General features: G+C 37.6%; 1 protein-coding gene across 4 annotated transcripts; it reads left to right on the top strand.

The window, feature by feature from the left end:
- The first annotated feature begins 9,453 nt into the window (after nucleotides 1–9,453).
- Nucleotides 9,454–24,558, top strand: LOC149021973 (RING/U-box superfamily protein). 4 transcript variants are annotated; one of them, XM_089150181.1, is made up of 8 exons: nucleotides 9,454–9,729; nucleotides 10,903–11,037; nucleotides 21,186–21,358; nucleotides 21,623–22,372; nucleotides 22,450–22,868; nucleotides 23,571–23,669; nucleotides 23,767–23,904; nucleotides 23,992–24,551. In XM_089150181.1, exons 3-8 carry the CDS (start codon nucleotides 21,259–21,261, stop codon nucleotides 24,139–24,141), a joined length of 1,656 nt encoding a protein of 551 aa, XP_089006307.1. In that variant the 5' UTR covers nucleotides 9,454–9,729; nucleotides 10,903–11,037; nucleotides 21,186–21,258; the 3' UTR covers nucleotides 24,142–24,551. The 4 variants fall into 4 exon arrangements, with proteins under 4 accessions (XP_089006307.1, XP_089006306.1, XP_089006308.1 ...); XM_089150180.1 differs by having other exon boundaries at nucleotides 10,903–18,738; XM_089150182.1 differs by lacking the exon at nucleotides 10,903–11,037.
- The last annotated feature ends 1,550 nt before the right edge of the window (nucleotides 24,559–26,108 follow it).

Genomic DNA, 26,108 nt, shown 5'->3' with positions numbered 1-26,108 from the left:
CTAACAACAGGTAAACAGTCCAAATGAATATGTAAATCAACCGCTCCTAAAGAGGAGCCCAAAATGATGTCATCTCTAATGGCTTCAAGTTCAACTAAGGTTGCTGAAGCACTATATCCACATTTGCTTTGAGCTGCTACAAAACCACCATTATAGTCCCACATGATGCATCATCTACCTCCTTTGTGTGAAGTACTATCCCAAGATCCATCAACAAAATTTTGAAATAGAGCAAGTTCTTCAGAAATGATATAACTAGGCCTTGGATGAGGTTCCCCTAGAGCCTTTTGGAATTCCATAATATGAGATTGTATATCTGCAAATAGAAAAAAAAAAGTAGTCATTGTATGCATAATGGATGCATCAATCCCTCTAAAAAGTGCTGCATTCCTAGTATTCCATATACACCAAGCTAAAGCACTCCACATCTGATTCACTAGGGTTAAATTGTTATAACTATTGAACTTTATTTTGATAAAATCCACCCAATCAAATAAGTTTGTCCCTAAAAAATCAGATGTATTAATACGGAGGAGGGATAGTCTCCAACACTCCTTTGCATGATGAAAAAAAAACAAGGCATGTGACATACATTCTCCGAACCATGACCACAAATTAGACAAAGTGGGGTGAGTGAGACATTCCTCAAGAAGAGGGGGTATCCAATTGCAATAGCCTCATATGAACACCACCACAAAAATTGTTTAATCTTTGGAAGAGTAGGAATCTGCCAAATGATTTTCCAATACAATGAAGAGGAGGAAGAAGAAACAACATTACCTTGATCATCGGCCATGGCTAAACATTGATAATAAGCAGACTTCACAGTGAACTTACCATCCTTTGTTTTGTCCCATATCCAAGAGTCTAGAGTATCAGGAGACAATATAGGGATTGTTAAAATAGCTTGAACTTCACCTGGAGAAAATAGAGACTGAAGTAAAAGTAAGTTCCAATGGCAAGTGTCCCAATCAATAAGCTCTTGCACCCAAATTGGACTATGTCCCAAAGGGGCACTACTAACACCATGGAAAAGCAAAGAGGGAAGCCATGTGTCCTTAAAAATATGCACATTAGCACAATTTCCCACTTACCTAATAATACCCTTTCTGAGAATATCCCTCCCAAACAGTATACTTCTCCAACCCCATGAACAATTATTTGGGACACGACATTCAAGAAATGGAATATCCTTAATGTATTTTGCATGCATCACTTGGGCCCATAATGAATTTGGGTTGGTTAAAAGTCTCAAACTTTGTTTGGCAAGAAGAGCTTTGTTGAAATAGTGTACATCCATGAACCCCAAGCCTTTCTTTTGCCCTTGCACAGGGTTTCCCATTTTACCACATTGAATACCTCTTCCTTGATCATTTTTTCCACTAAAATTGTCGGATACTTTGATTCATTTGTTTGCAAATTTCATTGGGTATGAGAAAACATGACATAGCATAGACCGGGAGAGCAAAAGCAACAGCTTTGATTAATATCTCCTTCCCTGCATGAGAAAGCAATTTCCCCCTCCACCCAGATAATTTAGAATTTAGACACTTCAAAATAAAAGAAAAAGTTTGCACTTTAGATTTTCCAATAGAGGAAAGGAGACCTAGATAAGATCCATGAGAATTGACCTCTTTAATATCAATAGCAGAGACTATATCAGTCCGGAGTTCATGAGAGGTTCTGGTACTAAACATAACAGCAGACTTTTCAGGATTGATGTGAAGGCCAGAGACTTGTTCATAATCTTGCAACAAAACATTTATCTTTGATGCATTAGAAATAGTTGTAGGGGAAAAGATCATGCTATCATCAGCAAAAAAAAGATGGTTAATTTATGAAGCAAAATGGGAGAGCCTAAAACCTGGTAGTCGAGGGATACCTAAATTGGACCTAAGCCTTTGTAAAAAAATCTCCTAGCAGAGAATAAAAATGTAAGGGCTTAATGGACATCCTTGTCTAATCCCTCTTTGTGGCACAATAGGTTTGGACAAGGCACTATTGATTTTGATTTGATATTCAACAGTGGTGATGCACTGCATAACCCATTGAACCCATTTAGAATCAGACCCTAGATGTCTCAAAGTATGTATAATATATGACCACTCTAATTTGTCATAGGCCTTGCAAAGAGATTTGGATTTGGATTTGCGCATAAAGTGTAAATACTTATGAGCAAGATATATATTATCAGAAATGACACAACCTAGGACAAAGACATTTTGAGTCTAACTAATAATGGACCTCAAAATGGGTTTTAATCGATTAACCAAACATTTTTCTATGACTTTATATGGAGTAGTGCATAGACTAATGGATCTAAAATGAGAGACATCCTGAGGGTGAGTCCTTTTGGGAATTAGGGGAATAATGGTTTTATTAAGACTGCGCAACATATATCCCCCATTAAAGAAATGTTGCACAACAAGGATAAGATCATTGCCAATGATATTCTAGTGTCTTAGAAAGAATCTAGGAGGGAGCCCATCATATCCAGGAGCTTTGGTGCCCTTCATTTGAAACAAAGTTCTTTTAATCTTATCAAGAGAGAAATTTGAGCAAAGAATAGAGTTATCTGAAGCTGTAATGCATGCAAGAGTGCTAGTGATAAAGTCTTGGGGAGGGATAGGGTGAGAAGTGGTGAAGAGTGAATTGAAATGAGACCATATTGCAGAATTAATTTGAGAATCTTCAGACAACCAGTTACCTAGATGGTCTTTGATTTTTGTGATAGAATTTTCCCGCCTCCTGTGTGCAGTGGAAGCATGAAAAAACTTTGTATTTCTATCATCTTCTTGTAACTATTGGACTCTAGATCTCTAGCACTAAAATTTTTCTTCTGCTAATAAATGTTTCTCAATTTCTCTTTTCAGCTCAATTTCTTCCTTAATAGAATTCTCAGAATCATATTTGGTTTGACACTCTTCCAACAATTGGGATAACCTAAAAATTTCCTTGGAGGCATTATGGAAAGTATTTTTACTCCATAACCTTAAGGAATTTGTGCAATTCTTGATCTTTTGATGCAATCTGTATGTAGGGGAGCCAAAGTTGGTTGAGTTCCAACCAATGGAAATTTGAGGAGTAAGGTCAAGGTGATCTTCCCATTTGGTCTCATGATGAAATCTCATAGGGCATTTATTTACTGGGTGTAGGGCATTTATTTGTTGGGTTAGTGGCGGAATAGAGGGTCGGTTCCATTATTTTTCTCGCTTCACATATGAAATACCACTATTTCCCATCTTTCAATATTAAAATTAAACTTTGAATATAATGATGAGGGGTATAGATGTCATTCTTAATTATTATTTAACGGTTACCATTTAACTTTTCTTGTAAAGAACAAAAAGTTAAAACTTAATTAGAAACTAATTTACTATGTATAAATTTCTTCCTATTTGTTCTCTCATAGTTCTATTCTTATTTATTCTCTTCCAAGTCTCCTTTTTTATTTCTTTTCTTTTTTTTTCTTCCTTCTTTCTCATATTTCTCACAAATGGCTAGGTAGTTAAGAAAATTTTGGAAAAGTTAGCACAAGTTTTCCTAGGGCTTGTTTGGCTACTTGAGTCTAGAGATTTCAAAATTAATTGTTTTGTTAGCTTGAATCTTTGAAATGAAATTTGTAGAGTCATCCTGAAAAAACATTTATGGAGTCATGGTTCAAATATTTAACGCTTTTATAGTAGGGGTGAAATCTTTGGATTTCATCTCTGATGTGGGGAGCTAAAGTCCCGAGTCCCCATCTCGAGAGAGAGAGGCACCCCCGTGGGCGGGTGCATCTCTTCCCTCTTAGAAGGTCCCGATGGCCTCATTCGGGAGAGATACCTCCCTCTTGGGATGGCTCACCTTATCCTTGAAGAAGGTCCCGAGGGCCTCATTCAGGAGAGATACCTCCCTCTTGAGTAGGCTCATTTCTTCGTTGGAGAAGGGTCCCGAGTGCCACACTTGGGAAAAATATATATCCATATCCAACTTACACGGTTCTCAGAAGACTCTCTTGACCAAGTCAAGAGAGAGTTAGTTATGCATAAACACTCAGCATTTCTGTTTTGAGAATAGGGGAGACGAGTCAACAAGATAACGTCTCTATCCGATGCGATAAAGGAGGAGCCGTTATCCCACTACTCCACTTACTCACCCCTCAACTATCTATCCGGAATTCAAGGAAACGCCGCCTCCAGGTAGCCTCTATATAAACCCACCTCCTACATGGAGAAAGGTACGAGAACTTTCATCTGAGTAATTACTCATTAAGTTCTTGAGAACTCTCTCAAGAACTCTTATTGTTGCCTGGGCGACTTACCGAGCGTCCCGCCAAAACAGGCCGGACCTTTGGCATCCATATCCAACTGTTGAGAGCTCTTAAGGTCATCCCAACCCTCTCAAGAAGTTCTAGACGCAACAATCTCATACCCATAAATCTACAGATTCAAGTTTTTAGTGTAAAAATGTGAATCTCTAGGTTTCATGAATCTAGAAATTCAACCAAACATGTATAAATCTCCAATTTGTGAATCCATAGATTTGAAATCTCTGAATTCATGTAACCAAACAGGCCGCTAAATCATCTCCACAATAATCAGGTATTGTTTCTCTAAATTTTCTAGTATTATTTTTAGAAAACTTAAAAAACATGAAGGCACGAACCAATTGATTTTTTTTATTCAATTTAACTACAAAACTATTTTTTTTTTCTAACATTATATTGAAATAATTATTTAAGTAATAGGTATTCTTTCTCTGTTTTTCTCTATTATTATTGTTAAAAAATCATGACCCAATTTTTTTTAAATTAAATTATGGGTAAATATCACTTACCTCCCCTCTTAGCTGGACAAATAGCACTTACACCCCCTCTTAGTTGGATAATATCACTTACCTCCCCTCTTACCTAGCAAATATATCAAACACCTCCCCTCTGTTAACTTTCTCGGTTAAATTTAACTTTTACCGTTAAATATTTTTCTAAAACCCCAAACTACCCTTGGCTAAAATTTCTTTTTATTTACCCTAAATTACCGTAGGTTCGTAATCACCTAACAGTTAAAATATTAAATTACTCTCAATTAAAATAATTATTAAAAACCAAAAATCATAGTTAAAATCCAAATTATCTTTAATTATCAAAAGCCCAACATACCTTTTTTTTTTTAATCAAACAATTAAAAAAATTAACGTCAATATTACACAATAAAAAAAACGCGTACTACTATTTTGGGTTTTTTTAATTGTTTGATAAATATTTTTTAAAAAGAGTATTACACGCTAGGTAAAAATTAACATCAATATTACACAATAAATTTAACTGATTAAATAACTCATTAGTCATTTTTTTAATTGTTTGATAAATATATTTTTTTTTAAAAAATATGTTGGGCTTTTAATAATTAAAGATAATTTGAGTTTTAAGTTTTAATTATGGTGTTTTGGTTTTAAAAAATTATTTTAATTGCGGTAATTTAGTATTTTAATTGCTAGAGTGATTACGGTAATTTAGGGTTTAAAATAAAAAAAAATTTAGCCAGGGTTAGTTTGGGGTTTTAGAAAAATATTTAACGCTAAAAGTTAAATTTAACCGAGAAAGTTAACAGAGGGGAGGTGTTTGATATATTTGCTAGGTAAGAGGGGTGGTAAGTGATATTATCCAACTAAGAAGGGGTGTAAGTGCTATTTGTCTAGCTAAAAGGGGAGGTAAGTGATATTTACCCTTAAATTATTGAACTAATTAATTTAATTATTTTTTTAACATTGTATTTGTATTGAACTAATAATTGAAAAGAAAAAACCCCCCAGGACAAAAGCACCGGGAAAACACCCCCCCCACCAGCAAAAACAAACACCTCCCCGTAACCGGAAAAACAGAAAACAAACCCCAAACACCCGGATTAAAAAAAACCAAAACCAACACCAGCAAAAAAAAAACCCTCAATTAAAATAATTTAAAAACAAAAACCAAGTTAAAACAAAACAAAAAAGCCCAATATATCAAAAAATTTATCAAACAATAAAAAACCCAAAAGAGAAGTGTTTTAATTTTACAGACGGTTTAAAAAAAGAAGAAGGGACGGGCTTTAATAATTAAGTAAAGGATTGGTTAATGAGGAAATTTAGTAGTTAATGTAGCGATAAGGAAAGGGTTAAAAAAAATATATATATAGCCAAGGGCGGTTTAGGTTTAGAAAATATTAACGGTAAGAATCGAAAAGCAAGGGGAGGTGTGTATTTGGGTAGAGGGGAGGTAAGTGTATTTCCAAGAGGGTGTAGTGCTTTTGTCCATAAGAGGGAGGTATGATATTTACCCAATAATTGTTCTATTAAAAAACAAAAAAGAATTATTGAAATAATTGAATAAAAATCTAATAAAATAATCTAACAATGGGTCCCACATGAGTCCACACAAAATGTGTAGTGACTTAATGCTCGTCCGTTGGGAAGTGATCCAAACTTATTATTGGACCCCCTAATATTTAATCTTGCCTTTGCCGCCTGAGCGGGGTTTTGCTTGGTTGGTGAGTCTAGCATGAAGGTGTCTGTGGTGCCCCAATGTGTGCTACATGGATTCTATTAAATCTTAGTCGCTCAAAATATGGTTCGGTTTGTTTTAAAAATGGTTTTTCACTTGAGTTGATTATGTGCACATGGTGTATTGAGTGGTTGGGATTTAATGAAATCCACATGGTATTCATTCAACGATGGACACACACAAGCACCATCATGTCAGACGCACTAATCGAAGCAAGATCCTCAGGTGGTCTTAAGAGACCTTCATTGTTTCGAGACCATTTTATCAAGGTCCTTGTTCTCCTCCATTGAAGCTAAGTCAACCCAAAATATTTGAGCCTGATCTAGGGCCAAGAGTAGGTCTAGGATGAGCATTTGTCTCAAGCGACCATCCTTACTCGTCCCTTATTTTTTTTGTTCTAATTTTGGCCCTGTTAGAGATATTGATTTTGCCCTAACCCCAATCTTGTATTTTTGGATTTAACCTTAATATTAACCCTCATAATAAAAATAAATTGTCGGGCACATTATTGTAGTTTTTCATCTCTCTTCTTTGAAGTGATGCACATCTCCTTAGCCTGTCATCAATGACTATTATTCACCTGCTTTACCTAAAGCAAACAAATCCCTTATTAATTGCCAAAAGATGGTATGTTAAAGCGATTAAAGACCCAACTTCTCTAGGGGAGGTCTTGGGTTTGTACCCACTCGGCGACATTAATTTAAATTTTCCCCTGAGGAAGTAAATCGTGATGCGCGCAAGCTGACCCGGATGAACCTCAGTAAAAAAAAGAAAAAGGAAAAAACCTTATTCCCTTCCTCTTTTCTTCGATTGAAAAATCCTACCATACAATGTAATCCACGTAAAGTACTTTGGTGGGAAGATTCCTTTTGTATACCAAGGCTGTCTAGTTAATTGTATTCAATTTTAGGAGAGAACCGAAAGCAATCAATGGTAGACCAGTCAAGAAATGAATTACAAGACAAGAAATGAATTAGTAGAGCGTAACAACGCAAGCAAAGGAATAGAAACAGCGAAGGCGGCTGCGCGGTGCTAGCATACACAGAGTTTTGTTTCGTTCACGCAAGTTTTCATGCTTGCGTGTCCCACATCCCCACCCACTTAGATTCCAATCCGTCAAAAACTAAACGGCGCAAGTCATACCCCCTTACTTCTGTTATACACAAAAACTCTGAAACCTTGCAAGTGGGTATTTTTGCGAATCGTACAATCTGTTTAGGAAAATTTTCAACGCCGCTCGTTGAGAAACCTACTAAACTTAACTTAATGCCACTTCTTGATTACTTAATTCATCATTCAAATCCTCAACGGTTAACACGTTATTCTGAGTTATTATTATTATTATTATTATTATTTTGATAAATTTTTTTATTATTTTAATATTATATTATTAATCTCACATCATAAAAAAAAATGAAAAACGAAAAGAAACGAAAAAAATTCCTAAAAGAATATAAATAATATAAAAAAATAAGAATGAAAGAAATTGTAAAAGGTAAAAAAAGACAAAAACCAACAGGGGTTGGTGTTGGTGTAAGTGGTAAGCAGCTTGGTCTGCTTAACTTAAGCAAGGTGTAGATGCAAAAAATCCTCGCTTCAAGACAAAATTGAGTTGAGTCATAAGTGTAAAGTTTTTGGTTAAAAATATTTTTTTCATTTAATTTTTTAACTTATATTAGCACCTAATTCAATAATCTAACTGATAAATTAAATAGTCTAGGAGGTGACATTCAACTTAGGGGTTCTTTTTAAAAAAGAAAGAAAAAAGAAAAAACTTTAGGGGCATGAGGTAAGGGTGTCAATTTGATACAAAAATTGTTAAACCGTACCGTACCAAACCGTTTAAACCGTAGCGAAACCAATTCGGTATGGTATGGTTATGGTATATGGTATCATACTGTCGGTAAATACCGTTTACCGTACTGTTAAACCAAATACCGATTACCAATTTCGATATGTAAAATTCTTAACACTTTTTATGTTAACTTGCAAATTGTTTTAGATGTTACAAGTGATATGGCAGCACTGGAAGTTGGTGGAGGCCCATGAGGAGTTTTGTCAAGATTTCTTCTCTAATGTACTTGATGTGTCTTCTGAACAAACTTGTGAACCTCGGGTTTTAGATGAGGACACTTCAACTCTGGAAGCGAATGTCTCCGATGATAACCTTGAAAATGAGAAGCTTGAAGATTCTGTGCTCAAGGAAGAGCAAGTTGATGATCGGATGAGGAAGCAACGCAAAAGGTTTGATTAGTTCATTGCTGGTTTGCTGATCAGTCATGTTTCTCATTTCTCAATGTTGTATGATTGTATCTAAAATATTAATTTTTTAGGGATTTTTCTAGGTATATGTCATTTTTTCATATCGTACCATTTTTTAAAATACCGATACGATACGAGTATGATTTGAAGTTTTCAAATTCAATACAGTAACATACCAAATTATCGACATCCTACTATGAGGGTATCCCGGGACGTGGCACTGAAAATTTCCTGTCTTATTTTACATGTTACAATCTACGGTTAGCGACGATGGTCCTCTCTTTTAAGATGAGTGCACGTGTAACATGTGATTCTTTTTTATGTAATTGCATTTATCTCCCTGACGAAAAAACCCATAACGTCGTCGTCGACACTGTTTCAGTATTCCTTATTCCATGCCTTTCCCGTTCAATACGTGTAATCATCACGTGTCACAGTTACCCACTCTTTTTTTCTTCACACGTGGTATAAATAAATATGGGACCCCTAAGGCCATAAGGGGTAAGATTGTAATATCTGTGCGCAACAAATAATTCCTGGTAGGCGGAAAACACTTTATTCCACGTGTCAGCAGATAAGAGCGAGTTAGTCTGGGCGCGTCTCCCAACTGTAGAAGGCGCCTTTTTTAAACCTGCTGTTTGGGTTGGAGAAGGAGAGAATTACTTGCAGGTTATCTTTTTTATATGTGAGGGATTGGATTGGATATATAAAGGGATAATTGGTCCTTAAGCCAGTTTCTTTATTGCTATTCTGGTACGGTGGGCGTCAAAGCAAGCTCTCTTTCTGTTCTGTTCTTCACCAACAAGAGAAGTCACCGCTACATCTCATTTCAATCAAATTGTCTTCAAGCGGTGAATCGTTTCGTAGTTTGTTAATCTTTCCTTTGCTAGCGATCTTCTCTGATCGTCTCGTTGATCGATTTATCGGCGTTTACGGCATCTAAGGTACGCTTTTCCTGCTAAACTTCATCTTATTCAGATCGATGATCGGTTTGTTGATCATTGTCATGCGGTTTATGATCTCAAGAATTATCAAATTTATCGCTTGTGTTGTTTTAGTTTTATCTTTTTCGATCTCTTGAAGTATGAGTAGGCGATCATTCATGTATAATTTCACTACCGTTGGTTAGATGCTCCTGTGACATCGATTACTTTTAATGTTTGTGAAGTCTGATATGTTTTGTGATATCCGCATCTAATTTTTCTTATTCTGGTTTGCTGTTTTTGTTTTATCTGTCTTAGGTCCGGAATTGTTGTTCTCTTTCATCTGTTTTCCTTTTCAGGATCAGTTCATGAGCTCTTGACTCCATAATATTTGAGGAAATTTTCTTAAATTTTGGTGATAGTGGTTGTATTTACGTTTTTCCTTCTTTTTTTTCTTCTTCAATTGTCATGTTGACGATTTATCAGTTGAATTTCAGTTCCGGATGAACATGATTGTAATCGGCGATGCTTCGCCACTGAGCGTTCCGTTTTTTCAGTATTAGTTTAGTATTACAGAAAAATTGTTAGACTGTCTTTCGGCTTGTGCTCACCATATCTAACATCATCGTGGCTGTCTTAATCTTCCCCTTTTCTTCTGTGTTCTTTTCTTTTCTCTTTTCCCCACAACTCAATGAGATTCTTTTTTTGGTGGGTGTGGGGGTTAGGTTTATGTTCTTTTGGTTTTGCTTTTTGAGTAAGGGACTTTGTATCTAGGCCATGTACTATAGTTGAATAAGGGAAATGAAAATAAAGCAGAGAACTTGGGAGATTCGAAATGTATTCTTACATCAGCTTTGTGGTTGTTGCGGTCAACCTTCCCTGATTTCTTTGGTTCTATTTGCATTATACTTACAATAGTTGGTGGAAAAGCTTTGAACTATGGGCTGGGATATGAAATGGAACAAAGAAGGGTTAAGAAGACAATATTAAGGAGTGTAGTTTAGCTTATGAAAATTTATTAATTAATAAAGCTATTCCACTACAGGATTATTGTCTTTAAAGTAGAAATCCAAGAATTTGATGCTTCAGTATGTAGGAGTTTTTCGAGTTAAACAGTTTGTGTCTAGATCTTGTTCTTGTTCTTGTTCTTGTTCTGACCCTATTGACAAACTATATCTCAATGTCTTGTTATAGGAAATGATCTGGGCTATCTGACAACGATTAATGGGGCATTGAGGATAAGTACAAAATTAGAAGCAATACATAGTGTGTGGATTTAATTAACTTCATTGGTTCCTAGGAGTTGATTGCCCTCTTGGAAATTAATTTGTAAGTGACCTTCGTACTTGATGCTGCTATTGTTGGCTTGTTGCTGAAATTTCATGAGTATAGCAAATGATAACCATAACCAGGGCTAACTAGACATAGTTGTTTTATGTTATCAACCCATGTTTGTTGAATCCCTCTTTGCTACTATAGGGGGCTTCTTTAAAAGTAATTACTCGGACTAATATGGGTCTGCTTTCCCATTACAAGATCTCTAAGATTCTGAATGTCTGGAACAAAAAGGACCTATTCCTTGAACAAAGGATCAAGTGATTATGTCAAATTTTTAAGCACTAATACTGAATTTACTTGTTTTCTTGCTATATTCTTCTATCATTATCGTTTATAATCCTATTTCACTGTTTATATGGGTGGCATATATTTCTGAATATAGCAAGGAATATTTTCTGAATAGATTCTTACTTAGATGGTTCATCATTGTCTTTATTTTCCATCCTAAAATCTTTCTTAGTTGGAGCTTTGGAAGCTAATAGGCTTGACACAGGACCTTATATAATTATGATGCTTGCTCCTTTGACATTTTCCTTTGATTCTTTATAAGATACAGTAATATATCTGAAAAAGGTGTTTTAGCACCATCATGAAATAGGCATTCTAGCATTCAAGATCCATATGCTGGTTTTGTTGCATATGAATTCAGGATATATCTTTGAAATAGCTTTGTGATTCCATTGTTTTCCCTATCTGTGGTTAGGTTTTCTTAATTTCGATCAATATGAAGGTTTTTCAGAAGATAATTTATCATGATCATACAGCTCCTAGTTCCCTTAATTCTTCATGATTTAGCTGAACAACGGGAAACATACATTTTCAAAGGTATGAGGCTTTAGGCTGGGAAAATGCCTGTATGTGAAGGTGAGAAGGGTTGGTACTTGTCTATCTATCTCTCTTTTTTTCCGTCTTTAACTCTATACATTTTATATCCTCCTGTCTCCAAGGGACTCACCTCGGTGGTAATGGCATTCTAAACTTTTATCCTCCCAATAGATTTCTCAGATGTTCTCTTATCTAGTTATTATTCAGGAAATCTAATTGCTTCTTTAGAAGATTATAGCACCCCAGTCAGCTCAAATTTGCTAACATTCATATCCAGTAAGTTTCCGCACCGGATCATCTTAATTTGATTTGGCTCAGTTAGTAAACAGCCAAAAGATTGTCTGATGTCTCTATTTTGACTTACAACATTTTCCTCCTTTCAAGTAGGTTAATATTTTTCATGACAAATAGTCAAATAATGCAGTTATTTGAGGGTTGTATTGGTTGATGGCTTTATTTGCAGTGTAATCTGAATTTTGAATGGTGGTTAACGGTCTGTTTCCTATGAAAACATATGTTCTTTCATAATGTTGAGTTTCCACTCACGGATCATGTGTTCTATCATCTAGAGTTTCAACTCTCCTAAGGAAGGTATGGAGTGGAGATCATTAGAGGTTGTATTTTCAATTTACGAGATCATTGATGTGTACACTGACGCTGTCCTTTCCTAACAGTCCAAGCTTTTAGGTGGTATGGTAGAGGATAATCACATCATACCTTGCCAACATGGATTGCTATTTCTGCATTTCCCATTGTAAAATCATTGGAACCATGCCAAGCCTTGACTCTTCTTATTAACCTTTGCTGCAGGCTATCATTCTAAGGGTGACAGATTCCTACTGGGATACTGGTAGTGGTTTTAGTGAGATAAGATATTAGACTGTTCTTTATGCTGAGTACATCTGATGTCTTTATTACCTTGCATGGTTTTTATCGTTGATCAAGCTCCTGAAAGGGAAGGTTACAGAAATTCGTATCAGGTGATTTGCTTTATAATCATGTTTAAACATTAGAAAATCTCCCAAGCCATTCTGTCATCCTGTTAATTATAGCTAAAATCAATAGGATGACTTTATGTTTTCTATGGGATGAGATATTATATGGACTACACTGGTGCAATCATGAGTTACATAACCCTGCTTTCGGGTTGCTATAGGCCACCCAAGTGATCAAAATGCAAATGTAAATGAACAGTGGAAATTCTGTGAAAATGTAGAAGTTTTTGATCCTTTTGGATAAGATAACAGGATCTGAGACTGTTGACAAATGACAAGTAAATTTTAAAGGAAGGATCATTCTGGAGGTGAGTACTAGAATGGTGGATAGAGCAGAGTAACAGCAGAGAGCCAGGGGGTTTGTAAATAATTGTCCTTGTTTGCAAATAACAAAATAACGTTGTCTTCAGCCTCGCGTTGGAACACGATGACAGGTTAAAGATGACAGGTTTTACAACCAGTCTTGGCCTGGTTAAAGATGACAGGTTTTACACAATCTAACATAGTTCGAAGTGAAACTTTGGGTGAGTAATCCTATCACAGACCCTCCAATTCGTACAATCCCAATGAAACATTAAGTAAAGACCAAGCTTACAGTGATAATTGCAGAACCAGTTTTGATTTCAAGGAGATATCTCACAGCAGGGTTGGCTTTGGCTTTTGGGAGTCGGTCACCTAATGTAGAGAAGACCCATGCTCTCTGGTGGCAACAGGACAAGTATGATGAATTCACTGATATTGTTTTCAGTTCCTACAGTATCATTCAACAGTAAGAACCACTGAATGAGTAAATGGTATTGAATCTCAATAGTAAAAGAGAAGAACTCAAGAGGAAGGAGAATTAATGAGAAAGGGGAGCTCGCAAGGAGAGGAGAGACAGGTCTAAATTGATGGAGGAGGAGAATTGCATGGCCAGCAGTCATGCAACAAACGGCATCGACAGTAAGTGTCCGAGTAAATTCCTACTACTGCAAGTTACGGGTGGGGTGGGGTCAAATGTACACAGACTTGCCCCTGCTTTATGGAGAGATTGTTTCCATGTTTCGAACCCACAAGCTGATGGTTGCAAAAATGCAACTTAAAGTTTGCACCAAAGCATGCCCACAACATTAAGAAAGCCAGTATCCTTTATCCAAGTTGTCATACAGTAGCTTTATCATGGCTTGAGCGAGATGATTCTAATGTGGAGATATAAACATGTGCATGCTGTTGTAATCAATCATCGTGAAAGTTAGGTTGGTTGACCATTCTAGTCTCGCTTCTTGTGTCAATTTCTCTTATTTTCCTTACATCTCAGTCACAATCTTCCCTTATTCTTTTTCTTGTTCCTTGTTATTATGCATTCAATTTCTTCCCCTGCTACTATCAAAACCGCAGGCAGAGAGAGACTTGATAGATCTCCTTTGCCTTTGTTCTTTCCCCTTCAAACTTCGGGCTTGGAATTGTTATGTTAGTGTGAATTCTCCTGCAAAACTCCAATATTAAATGGTGCTGAAAGTCTAGAGACCTAGGTTTATCAATTCTCCCCAGGTTTAGTGTCAGAATTTAACTATCCTTTCTTCACTTTCTGTTCTAGGTCCTTTTGCTAAAATTACAAGAGATCTGAACGTGAAATACTATTCACCAAAAGTTTCAGATTGATCAATGGTCGCATGAGAGTTCTCTCAACTGAAACAGATTTTGGTTTACCGCTGTGCATGTTTATTTTCAAAGAGGGAGGAGACTGATTACAAGAGATCTGAATGTGAAATACTATTCGCCAGGGTTTTCAGATAGATCCATGGTCGCATGAGAGTTCTCTCACTGAAACAGATTCTGGTCTATCACAGTACCTGTTTATTTTCGGAGAGGAAGGATCCATGTAGCTGACCCATTTAGTTGGGATAAGGCTTCTGTTATTGTTGTAAAGAGACTGACTTTAATATTCCATTTAGCCATCTCTCTATGATTTTTGTCCCCCCAAAGATCCCATCTTTTTCTAGTTGATCCTACTTACTCCATTCCCCCCCCCCCCTCTCTTATGAAATTCCAGAAAAAACTCCTTTGGAACCTATATTTACAGCTTGATTGTAATACTGGTTTAGTTACGAGTGTTCGAATTGTTTCAGTTGCAAAATTTCTATCAATCCTCATTATATTAGTTATTATCACTTGAGGTGGTCACCTATTTCAAGGACTGTTTTATCTCTTAGAAACTTAGAAGTGCCAACTCCAATTCAAAACTCCTACTTCCTCACAGCAGGCATCCACATTTCTCTAATCACCAAATTGGTATTTTTTGGAGTGAATGTGGGTTCCCAACAAGGGGTTCTGTTTCATATGTCCTACAACCATACCACCATATGGAGCTGGTCAACCTGTTGACAACCCTTTTTGTGGAGCTGAAATGGGGCCCAAGTTGGATGCTTGCTCCTCCTATGGGGATAACAATCTTGAATAATACCTTCATTGGACTTTTAGGCCGGAGATAATCTTTGATGGTATGGCTTGAGTAGGCAAGGAAATTCTTAATCCTCCAACGCCAAGTTGAAGGGCAGGGCTTGAGTGTGGTGGATTGAGTACTAACAGCAGAATCAGGTCTGAGGTATTGGCTGATCAACACCAAAGCTTAGATGAAAGAAGCCATGAAATGGAGAGTTTTGCCTTTGGCCTTCAAGCAGCACATGCACCTTCAGATCCTAAAATTGCCACCGATCTGTATGACTGTTGGGATATGCATTGAACGGTCACAATTCTGTAACTTAGCAATTAGTTCTTACCTTGTTGGAGGAAAGAGGCTTTTCAGTGACATAGTTTTGACACCGGTTGCACCTTAGACCAAACATGGTGGTTTGCAGCACATTTGTGAGTTGTAAAGGAGTATTTTAGGTTGATAAGCCTTCAGTTTCCAGCATTCTCCTTGAAATAAAAGTTTTTATTCTAAAATTTTGAGTATAGTAGATGTGTTGTATACAGAGATTGCTGTACAAAAGAAAAACATACATCGAAAGATTCACATCTGTACCTTTTGTGGAGATTAATGTAGATAATTTTTCTCTTAAAAAGTTTTCTTTTAAACAACAATCAGTGGTCATCTTTTCCCTGTTGCTGTAAGCCTCCATGAAAAGAGAGTTAATTCAAGACGGAATAGGAGAACCCTAATTTACTTACGTCCAGAGAGGCTCTTCATCAGGTTCAAAGTGGTGGATGGCATAAAACAACTGCATGCTATGTATGCTTTTTATTTTGGTGATAGGAACTTGTACATATTGCGAAAATTTTATCTCAGTTGGAGCATTATTTTTGTTGAGGATTATATTAGATATGCCGGGTTATTATAGTCATTCTGCAGATAAAACAGGGGTGTTACAGATGCATCTTCATAGAAATTGAACTTGAGAGTAGTTGGTTTTATCATTACCAGTACAACATGGAGGTAAGATATCCATATTTCTTATTCGATTAGAAAAATTTTCAATACAACATCATTATTCTGCTCCATCCTATGAAGAGAAGTGGGTACCACTTTCATGCTTGATATGTTTTACATGTCGAGGCAGGGCTCCCCCTTCCTGTATATATATTTGGATAATACTTCTGCTAATAAATGAAGGAAAAATACTACTTACAAAAAAACCCACACAATTTAGCTTTTTAGATGTCTAAAAATAACCACTTCTAGAGACAGTCCTCAGCACAATGCTGAGGCTGTTCCATTGTGACCTGGTAGTCATGGGTTTGAGTCAGGAAGCAGCCTTTACATGAAGCAGGTGCTGCCTACAATATAACCCTCCCTAGACCTCACAATTGTGGAAAGATTGTGCAGTGGACGGGGGGAACTTCTAGGGTCTCTTTGCCCGCCACTGTGCTTATTCCTCTTCCACCTACTTACGAGATTCAATTTTCTTTTCATCCTCCCTCTCTATCCTACATGACTGATCTGAGTGTCTCTGTCTCTTGCATTCACTGTTTACTACAGAAACTACCATTATATGCTTGGCATGCTATACATAAAGATATTTCTCTCTCTCACACACACTATATATAATATTAATTTTCTGTGTGCTTCGCAGCCAGTACCGTGCAAAATGAAATAATGTGAAGGTGAGAAAGAAATATTTGAACTCTTCAGTTGCAGGATCTTAGAGGAGTTGGTGGTTGTCTGGGCGCCAAAACAGAAGAAGTTTAAAGGAGCTAATACATATTACCCCTACTTTAAGAGAAAATCCTTATATGGAGGAAAACAAAGAAGGAAAGAATGATCTTCTCGCATGCTTAATATAGTTCCTCATTTTTGCTTTGATACCGTTTCACATCCTAGCCTTCTTTCTGCAACTCTTGTGCTTTCAAAAAACCAGGGATGGGTGGGATGAATCATATGGAACTGTCTTGAAATTTTGATCTACCAGTGGCTTGTATTTAAGTGGTTCCTGATCAATTTTAAATTAAAAACCTTGTAGTAGTAACTTCATTCTTTTCGGGGGTACTCTAAAACAGAGCCATCGATTCTTGGTCTAGGAATTGGTTATCAAATCATGGATTTCCTTACCTTGGCACTAGGTTTAGTTGATTTCGCTGTGCAGGTTGGAGGAGGATGAGTGTATATCTTCTTGCTCTTGTGTGTTTCCCCTGACCTCTGAGATGTAGCACACCAATTTGTACGGAAGCTTTAGACTGGGGGATATGTGCTGTTACAGGTAACAAGTGTTGGTTTAGTTAAGCTCCTCTCTTGCTCTTTGTCAATATGTATCCATCTATTTCTCTAGTTAAGTATTTACTTCCTCGAAACAGATTTCTCGTAGAAACATCGATACCACCAGTGGTTTTGCCACTTGCGTGGTTGTTTGGGTTGTCCGTGTTGATCAAGTCCCATGATTTTCTGAGAATCCTATCTCCTTTTGTCAGGTCTTCTTGTTTACCTTCCTAGCTATCTACGTGAATGCCAAATCGTGTGGATGGCTTGGTTGGCCTTTCTACTTTACGGCGAACAACTGATTTATGGATGGTGTTGCAGGCACCTTCTGAATTTGCTGGGCAACAAAAGGAAGGATTTCCATTTCTGAAATCCTGTATTTCCATTGTGTTTGATCGTTGGGAGAGAACAATAGTGATTTCAGAGACCGCAAATTTTGCTCATGGAGTGAGCAGAACTTTGCCGTGCTAATCCAAACAATAGAGACTGTGCTGGGATGGTAGCGTCCTGGATATTTTCATGTGAGAGTAAGTCTGAAAGACAACGAGGCTGAACATGCTAAGGGGCATTGATGACACTAGAGATCCAGGAATAACCTAATGTTTCTTCTCATTGGTTCCTTGTTAGCTTTTACATGATGATCTCATCTGCTACAGTTCCAAAAAGTGGACTCTCTTAAGAGGCCTCTCTTTTTTTGATTTGTTCACTGGGAGCCCTTTTATGTGGGATGATTTCCTGAATATAAACATTGGATGTGATAATACTACAGGAGCAACTCCAGGCATGGTGGCATGGTACAAGGATAAATGTGAGGACTCTGGGTATGGTGTGCTGGGATGGGAAGCAAACTTGTATTCTTGTGGCCAGAAAGCTTGCATCTAGAGCTTTTAGTTATATACCTCTTGACATATCAGGAGGTATATATGTGAACAGCAGGTCTCTTTGGCATATCTGTAAATTGACCTCATTCTGGAACTACTGATTTTAGAGGCAGGCTGAATAATTATCATCAATTCTGTTCACCAGTGGTTCTAATACGGAGTTACTGATACAGTTATTCCCTATTTCATCTGTTTCTATTTTATTTGCTTGAATTGTTAGGGTTGATATTACTATCCTTTTCCTCAGAAGTAATTTTCATGCAGTATGTAGATAAGGGATTACTATCTTGGTGCAAAACTTCCGGAGAGAAAGGTTGAGGTACCTTGTATATTTAGTATAAATTTAGCTTGCAGTTGTTGATTTAAGTGGTGGGCTAGAAAGCATGTAAGATCTTCTGTTGTGATTACCTTTTCTAATATGTCAATATCCAACAAACATTCACAGCCATCTGTAGCCTATTCTTATTGCAGAACTTTGTAAAATGGGAAGATGTGAACTTGGCCTTTCAGCCTTTATACAGCTGGATTTCAGTGGATTGTCACAGTGATTTAACTGTCCAAGAAGTCAAGAACTAATTGTCTTTTTAACCTACTTTCTGTAAATAACAAGAGAAGAAGAACTGAGAGAAAAACAAAAACAAAAAAGAGAGGGGTGATAGCCTTTGTGGAAACTTGGGTGTCTCAACATTAATATTGGAGCATAGCTGTTAATCATGCCCAACTTATTACAAATACAATTCACTGTTGCACCCCGTAAAGACTTTGTAAATATATCAGTGGGTTTCTCTCGTATACAAACATGATGAGGACAGTCGGCTCTTGGTGAGCTTTTCTCGAACAAAAAATGTCAGTATTTTTTTGTCTCTTTGCTAAAAAAAATAGGATTCGTAGGTAAATGAACAACAGCTTGATTATCTCACTGCAGCTGTGTAGGAAAATCGTTTGAAAGTGAATGCTTGGCCAATAACTATTTCACTAATATTGCTTCAGATATTCTGACTTTGCACTAGACTTTTCAACTGTTTTTTTTTTTCCCTTGGTTTCCCAGGACAGGAGGTTTGCTCTAACAAAAGTCTACTAACCTTCAAGTGCTATTTTATAATGATAGGACCTTGAGAGGTAGCCACGTGGAGGAGAGAGAGAGAGAGGTTAGGGGTGATTGAGGGGATTATAAATAGAGAGAATTAATAGGAGTTGGGGATCGGGCGTTTTGTAGTGTGAGTTAGGGCAGCCTTTGGCTGAGGGCACCATGAGATGTTGGGGGTGATTGGTGCCGTTAAAACCAGAGAATTACGTTTTTATTGAATTTCATAGTGGATTTGAAGGTTCTTATCATATTCTAACTTGAAGTGCTATATCTAGAATCAATTTTCATCTATTAGTATTGAAAAAGGATAATCAGTATATGCTATTATGATCTACTGGGTTGGTCCAGAGTTCAATGTTCAAAAGCATGCTTTGTTGGAACCAGGAGCCACAGAAGATAGTCTTTGGTCATCTACTTGAGACAACATAACTAACATTTTCCTGTGTGATCTAACTTTGGATGGATCAGCGAAGTTCATCTTCTCAGGATAGAAATTTTGACTTTGGGCTGTCAGTGAATTCTGAGTATGGTGATCGGTATGTGTTTATATATTCGAAATATGAGAGATTATTCTTACTTCATCCAGATTAAACTTGAATAAAGTTTTTGATCATCCCACTTTCTACTTTATCCATGGTATGGCTTTGTTGGTTTGGGTACGTTTTGTGACGCATTCCCCTCTGAATCCATTAGGCTGATGTAGGAGTTGGTGGTTTTAATTATTTGTGATCTCTTGAGTTGTTTTCAATATTACAATGTGACACTACCAAGTTTAGCAAGCTAAGCTTTTATCTGGAGGCAATGTTCAAACTTGATTAAATGGTCAATGCTTACCTAGGATACTGAAATAATGCTGGTGAGACGGGGCATCACAAAACTGAGAGCTGTTGGATTTTGGTCAGTGAATAGAAATATGCATTAGAGAACAAAACCACAAGTAGCGTTTTTTTTCTTCCCTTTCTGTAAAAAATATTCAGATGTTTAGCACTGGGGAATCAGTTACAGAAGTGGCTACTCTGATGATCATCATCCTCCTAGAAGTTCAAGCTTAATGGAAGGCTTCTGTGATCAGATGATTTTTAGATCTGACATCTTGACTGCTTATTCTTCCTTTTATTGGTTTAAAACGGATGATGTCTTTACATGATGCACCTTTTGTCAAGGTTATATCAGTCTCTGAACTGTATAGGAGAATTTTGGTTGAAAATACCACCTTCAGGTAATGAGCCTGTAGCTTAGTTGATTGATGCTATATAGTGTCAATATGCACAACATTTGAATAATAATTACCTAAGAAGAAAAGTAGGTGTAAGAACATGAGAAGAAATAATTCTATGAAAGTTTGCACTAACATGTATGTACTGTAAGTGTCAAATTCACTGCGGCTTATGCTACAGATAAGATGGTGGGGCTTTCCTTTATTTATTTATTTATTTATTTTTTTTTGGGGGGGGGGGGGGGGGGGGGTTGTCGGAGGATGGCAGGGTGGAAATTCTAGTGCCATGGAATGTGAAGTTTTATGTTACACTTTTAAGATACTGCAAATTTATGTATGTCCAATTGTTAGACTGAAAATCTTGCAATATTTGTTATATCTGAACCTATATCGCATGTAAATGATTTCGAACATTGTGCAGAATCACTTAGACCTTTTTGGATATATTTTTTTTAATATGCAGGTTGGTCTTCCTTTGCTCTTCATAGTTTCTTTTCCAGAACCTAAGTCTTCTTGGACTTTGAGGTTGCATTGTTATGGGGCATAGGCATTTGTCTGGCAAATCCCAAATTTTCAACATGGAACCTGATCAGAACCGGAACCATATACCTGCTGAGCAGCCTTTTGTGCATTTGGGTATGAGAACTTTATATGTTTGCAAGTATTAAACCTATGACTACAAACCACGAATAATAATTACATCTATGGAGGAACCTTTTAAGTCATGCGGTATACATGCATGGTACTTGGAATTCGGACCTCCTTTTTGATGGGTCCTGCCTAGGAGATTTGGGCTGGCATTGTATGCTGTGTTGTCCATTCAATGGTGGATTATTACCATTCACCAGTCCATAGATTGCCCTTATCCTAAAACTATTTTCTTACTTGTTTGTGTTGCAGGCATGGCTGGTCCTCCAGAAAATGGTTCTGTTGTTTTTCCTGTTGAAAGTATATCAACAACTGGGGTAACTGCTGCCTCCCAGTGGAATTTACCATTGAGGTCAAATGACTATCCATCCTCGAGTCTCACCATGGAAGTACCTCATTATCGACCGGCTTCAGGAGGCTCATCCTTTGATCCCTTCCTGCAGCCATCAGCTGTTGGGAGTTACCGTCCAGGCTCTCAGACATATACACACCAGGCATCTTCTTCTTGCTACTACAGAGACACAATTCATGGTGCTGAGGGAAGTTTTGTCAGTCCTACTGTTGATGGCGGAAGAGGATCACGCAAAAGAAAAAGCATAGCAGTTCCTATCTGTGAGAGGGGTAGTACTAGTAGATACTATGATTCTGGAAGCTCCTCTGATGCCTCTATTTGCTCCAATGCGCAGCAAGAGAAACCTAGTTTTCATTCTCAACATTGGGGTTGGGATCCTGTCGGCATAAATACCAGTTATAGAGGTGGAAGTCTTTCAATTGGGAATGAAGGTTCACAAAGGAATGTAAGAAGACGACCTACTCTTGATTTGGAAGCGAACTTGGCTAGAACCAACTCAAGCAGTGTTTCTCGCCTCCCCCATTCTTCAGGCTATTCAGTGGATCATTCTGCTATGATGGATCCTGCTCGTCTTGGTGTTAATGCAACCACTCAAGGATGGAGCCATAATTCCATTCCTCCTGTTGCTCGAGGGAGAATTCCTGCTATAGGTTTGTGGATATATTTCCTCATTGTTATCAGGCTTTTCATGTTCCAACTTTTACTAAAAAAATTTCTGGAGTTGCAGGTACCACTGGCTTGAATCAGGACACCAACCATTTTTTGGGAGTATGCAGTAGAAATGGTTCTACAGAGATTGGTGGGTACCAGAATGAGAGCATTTTGAGCAGAAATCCTGTTATTCCTCCACAAAATCTTCATGGTAATGCAACTCAAGCTGTGAGGAGTGGTCGTAGTAGCCATTACCAACGATCATCAATGCCTGCTTACAGGGCCTCTCTGAGCTACCCACGCTTGGGGCACATCACAAGTTCTTCGGAAGATGTCCTGCAGTTGGCATCTGAAACTTACTCTTCAAGACATTTGAGGCAATCATCCACTGCAGGGTGGCGTAGCAATGACAGGAACGGAAGATCCAGGTTACCTTATGAAAGGTTCAGATCACTTTCTGATGATGCAGGTGTTCATGATAGATTGGTGTCTGAGGTGTGTTTTTTTTTTTTTTCTTATCAAAGAAACTTTACTTTAAGCAATGACAAATTTGAGGATCAGTATGTTGAGCTGCCAGCATGTAGCTCTTGCACATATATGTGTTAACGGTTCCTAACACAAATAGGTCCAGTATTCGGGAATTCCAGGTTAACTTTTGTGGTAGGATGATTGTGACCTCCTACATGCTTGTTTGGTGAGGTGGTCCATGTAGTTAGGCCAGAGTTTGGGGTAAATGCGGTAGCTTCTCCTATCACATATGGTTGTGTTGCATTTAACTATTGAAGGTCTAGACTGAACCATTTGGGTCTTTGTATTTCGGACCCCCTTGCCCTATATGAAAGAACCAAACACACAGTTTAGCTATGAGGTTAAATGGTTTAGACTAGTGCCAAGTTGATGGCACTATGCAGTTCATTCTTTAGGGGACATACTTCTTTCCTCGGATAGCATGACAAAAAATTAAAATGGCTCTGATCTCTTATGCAATACCAAACTTCTTACTATAAGCCTAGAGCTTTGTAAATGATCATGGCAGGTTGGATGCACGTGAAAAGAAGAGGAGGGGGTTAAAGAGAGGAAAAAAAGAAAGAAAAACAAAGGCCCCTCTAATCTGCTTAACATGTCTAATGTTCTTATTTCAGGCATTGAATACATTGATCTAGAGCGTTTCTTAGTTGTAATTTTGTTCCTTGGCAGGGTCTCATGATTGTAGATCGCTCAGCCTTGTATGGTTCTAGGAATTTGTTTGATCAGCATAGGGAGATGAGGCTAGATGTAGACAACATGACTTACGAGGTTATTATAATCTCTTTTTCCTGTCTTCCTTTTTCCATCTTAATTGGTATTTGCCTGCTTTCAATCTCTCTGATGAAAATTTGTTGGGTTGGAGCAGGAACTCCTCGCTCTAGGAGAAAGAATTGGCAGTGTCAGCACAGGATTGGTAGGAGATAAGATTTCAAAGTGTATGACAGAGACAATATACTGTTCCTCGGATCAAATACAGGAGGAAGGAAATTGTGTGATATGCCTGGTAAAACTTTAGCTCACACTTTGATCCTTGTTTAAGAAGAACAAATAAAAATAAAAATTGACCTGTTATTTGGTTTTTAATTGACAGGAAGAATACAAGGACAGGGAAGAGGTTGGAACATTGAAGAACTGCAGGCATGATTATCATGTTGGGTGTATCAAGAAATGGTTGTCAGTGAAGAATGTCTGTCCTATCTGCAAGACACCTGCTCTGTCAGATGATTCTAAGGACAATTAGCTCTTTATTGCTATTTGCATGGGGCTGTGTCCATGTTGTAAATATTTAGAACTCATATGGTCTCCTAAGGAAGGAGGCAGACTAGCTTTGACAATTTGTATAGAGACATTCAATTCCCATTTCTTTAGTTATTCACTAGGGGTCAGATTTGATATGATTTTTTTATTTCAGTTTCTGATTGATCTCATGAAATAGTTTACAAATAGATTTGTGTGTAGGGAAATTCGAATTATTTTGGTTGGATCAATCTGAAATAAATTAAGAAATACAAGAATTCATTCTTTTCTTGGTAAACAAGAATTCAATTGATAATTAAATTTCTAAATAGAGATTTTTGAAACCCCTCATGGTGGATGACCTTGTGCCAACTTTGGTTTCTTAATTGTATCAAGATCAAGGGGTACCCTTGCCACAGTAGTGGCTTCTAAAATGTCTGAAAGGTTCTTTACAGCTGCTTGAAGACTCTCCCGTACGAGAGAGGCCAGTGGCCTCGAAGAGCTGTTTGTTCCTTGCTTTCCATATACTCTAGCAATTCTGTTTTTCCAAGCTTGAGAAGCTTCTCCTCTGCCATTTCATTTCATGCTTCAATAAAGCAGGGTTGAGAGATATTGGGGTTAGGTGCAACAAATCCCAAATCCGATAGGAGCCAAACAACTCTAGCATGTTGCACTCCACCCCGCGCTCCCCCCCCCACCAACCCAAAAAAAAAAAAAAGAAAGAAAAGAAAAGAGAGTTCACATTTTAGTCAAGAAAAATGTGTTCTACAGTTTCTTCCCCATTTCCACACGTAAGATACTAGGGGTCGACTTGGCCTATATTTCAGTAATGAACTTGTAGCCAGCCCACCTGAGAGGGTCTCAATAGCGAGTCGGGGAGGGAATCCGAATCATCACCCTGTCATGGCTTTGTGCTCCCCGACGGTTTTACCACCACAAAATCAGTGGCCCCACAGGTAAAAAGTTAAAAAAAAAAAAAAAAAATCTCTCATCACCCAACCCCTGGGCCCCTGTAATTTGTGGTGATAAAGCCGTCGGGGAGCACAAAGTGCTCATCCGATGTGATTGAGAACTCTCGGGGAGGTGCACATATTGTTGTCTGACACTTTTTCACCACAAATTTGTGGGACCCAGATCTGAATAGCCAAATTTGTGGTGAGGACGCCCCACGTGTAAGTGTGGAAGTATTCCAGACGTCTCAATAGGAAAAGTTTGGAATTTTAAAGGGTCTTTTTATATTTTTCCTCTCTCGGGAAAAAGGGGGGGGGTGTGGTGGTGTGGGGGAAGCCTTGGCACTTGATGTTGTTAAAGTTCAGCCCCTCTTGTAGCATTTCTATTATGGGAATCCAATTATTGTGTAAAAGCATTTTGCATATTTCCGGTGGTTAGAGATTGTTATTTGATAATTGAAAATATTTTCCAACTAGGCCTACAAGCTGAAAAATCTAGTTTCAAGAAAAGAGATGGATTGGAAAAGCAAGTGAAAGTAAGTGAGTGAGGGAGAATAGCAGCGGAGATAGTGAGTTGAATTTCCGGGTAGAAGATTATGTCTCTTTCCATTTATTGAAGAGATTTGAATACATGTAAGATTTTTACATGCATAGACTGGAATCTGGATCCTCACCCCGTCGGGGTAGCACAGAGTGCTCCCCGACGGGTTCTGACCACACAAAACGTGGGGCCCATGGATAAAATAAAAAATTTTTTTTTTACTTTTTTTCAAAAAGTGTTTTTCACCATGGGCCCCACTGCTTCATGTGGTCAGAAACCGTCGGGGGAGCTGATCCGGACTCCATAGACTGATGGGTCGAAATTCCTCATGAGATAAACCCTCCAGCTTTATACGGTTTGAAGTCAAAAGGATGTCCAACGAAGAAAAAGAAAAGAAAGAAGAAAAAACAGGGAAAAAAATAAAATAAAATGAAATCTCCAATAAGTAATCAAATTTGGTTTAACACTAAAAGAAAATAT

The sequence above is a fragment of the Hakea prostrata genome, chromosome 3, assembly GCF_041222555.1.
Source record: "Hakea prostrata isolate BN-2017 chromosome 3, UWA_Hpros_2, whole genome shotgun sequence".
NCBI lineage: Eukaryota > Viridiplantae > Streptophyta > Magnoliopsida > Proteales > Proteaceae > Hakea > Hakea prostrata.
Note: the sequence above shows the minus strand (reverse complement) of the source record. Positions and strands in the feature narration are given on the sequence as shown.

What these genes read in the sequence shown, in the direction of transcription:
- LOC149021973 (XM_089150182.1), top strand. Translation starts at nt 21,259, where the DNA reads ATGGGGCATAGGCATTTGTCTGGCAAATCCCAAATTTTCAACATGGAA. An exon ending in AGGGAGAATTCCTGCTATAG is followed by an intron (nt 22,373 to 22,449) that starts GTTTGTGGATAT and finishes CTGGAGTTGCAG; the next exon opens with GTACCACTGGCTTGAATCAG. An exon ending in TAGACAACATGACTTACGAG is followed by an intron (nt 23,670 to 23,766) that starts GTTATTATAATC and finishes GGGTTGGAGCAG; the next exon opens with GAACTCCTCGCTCTAGGAGA.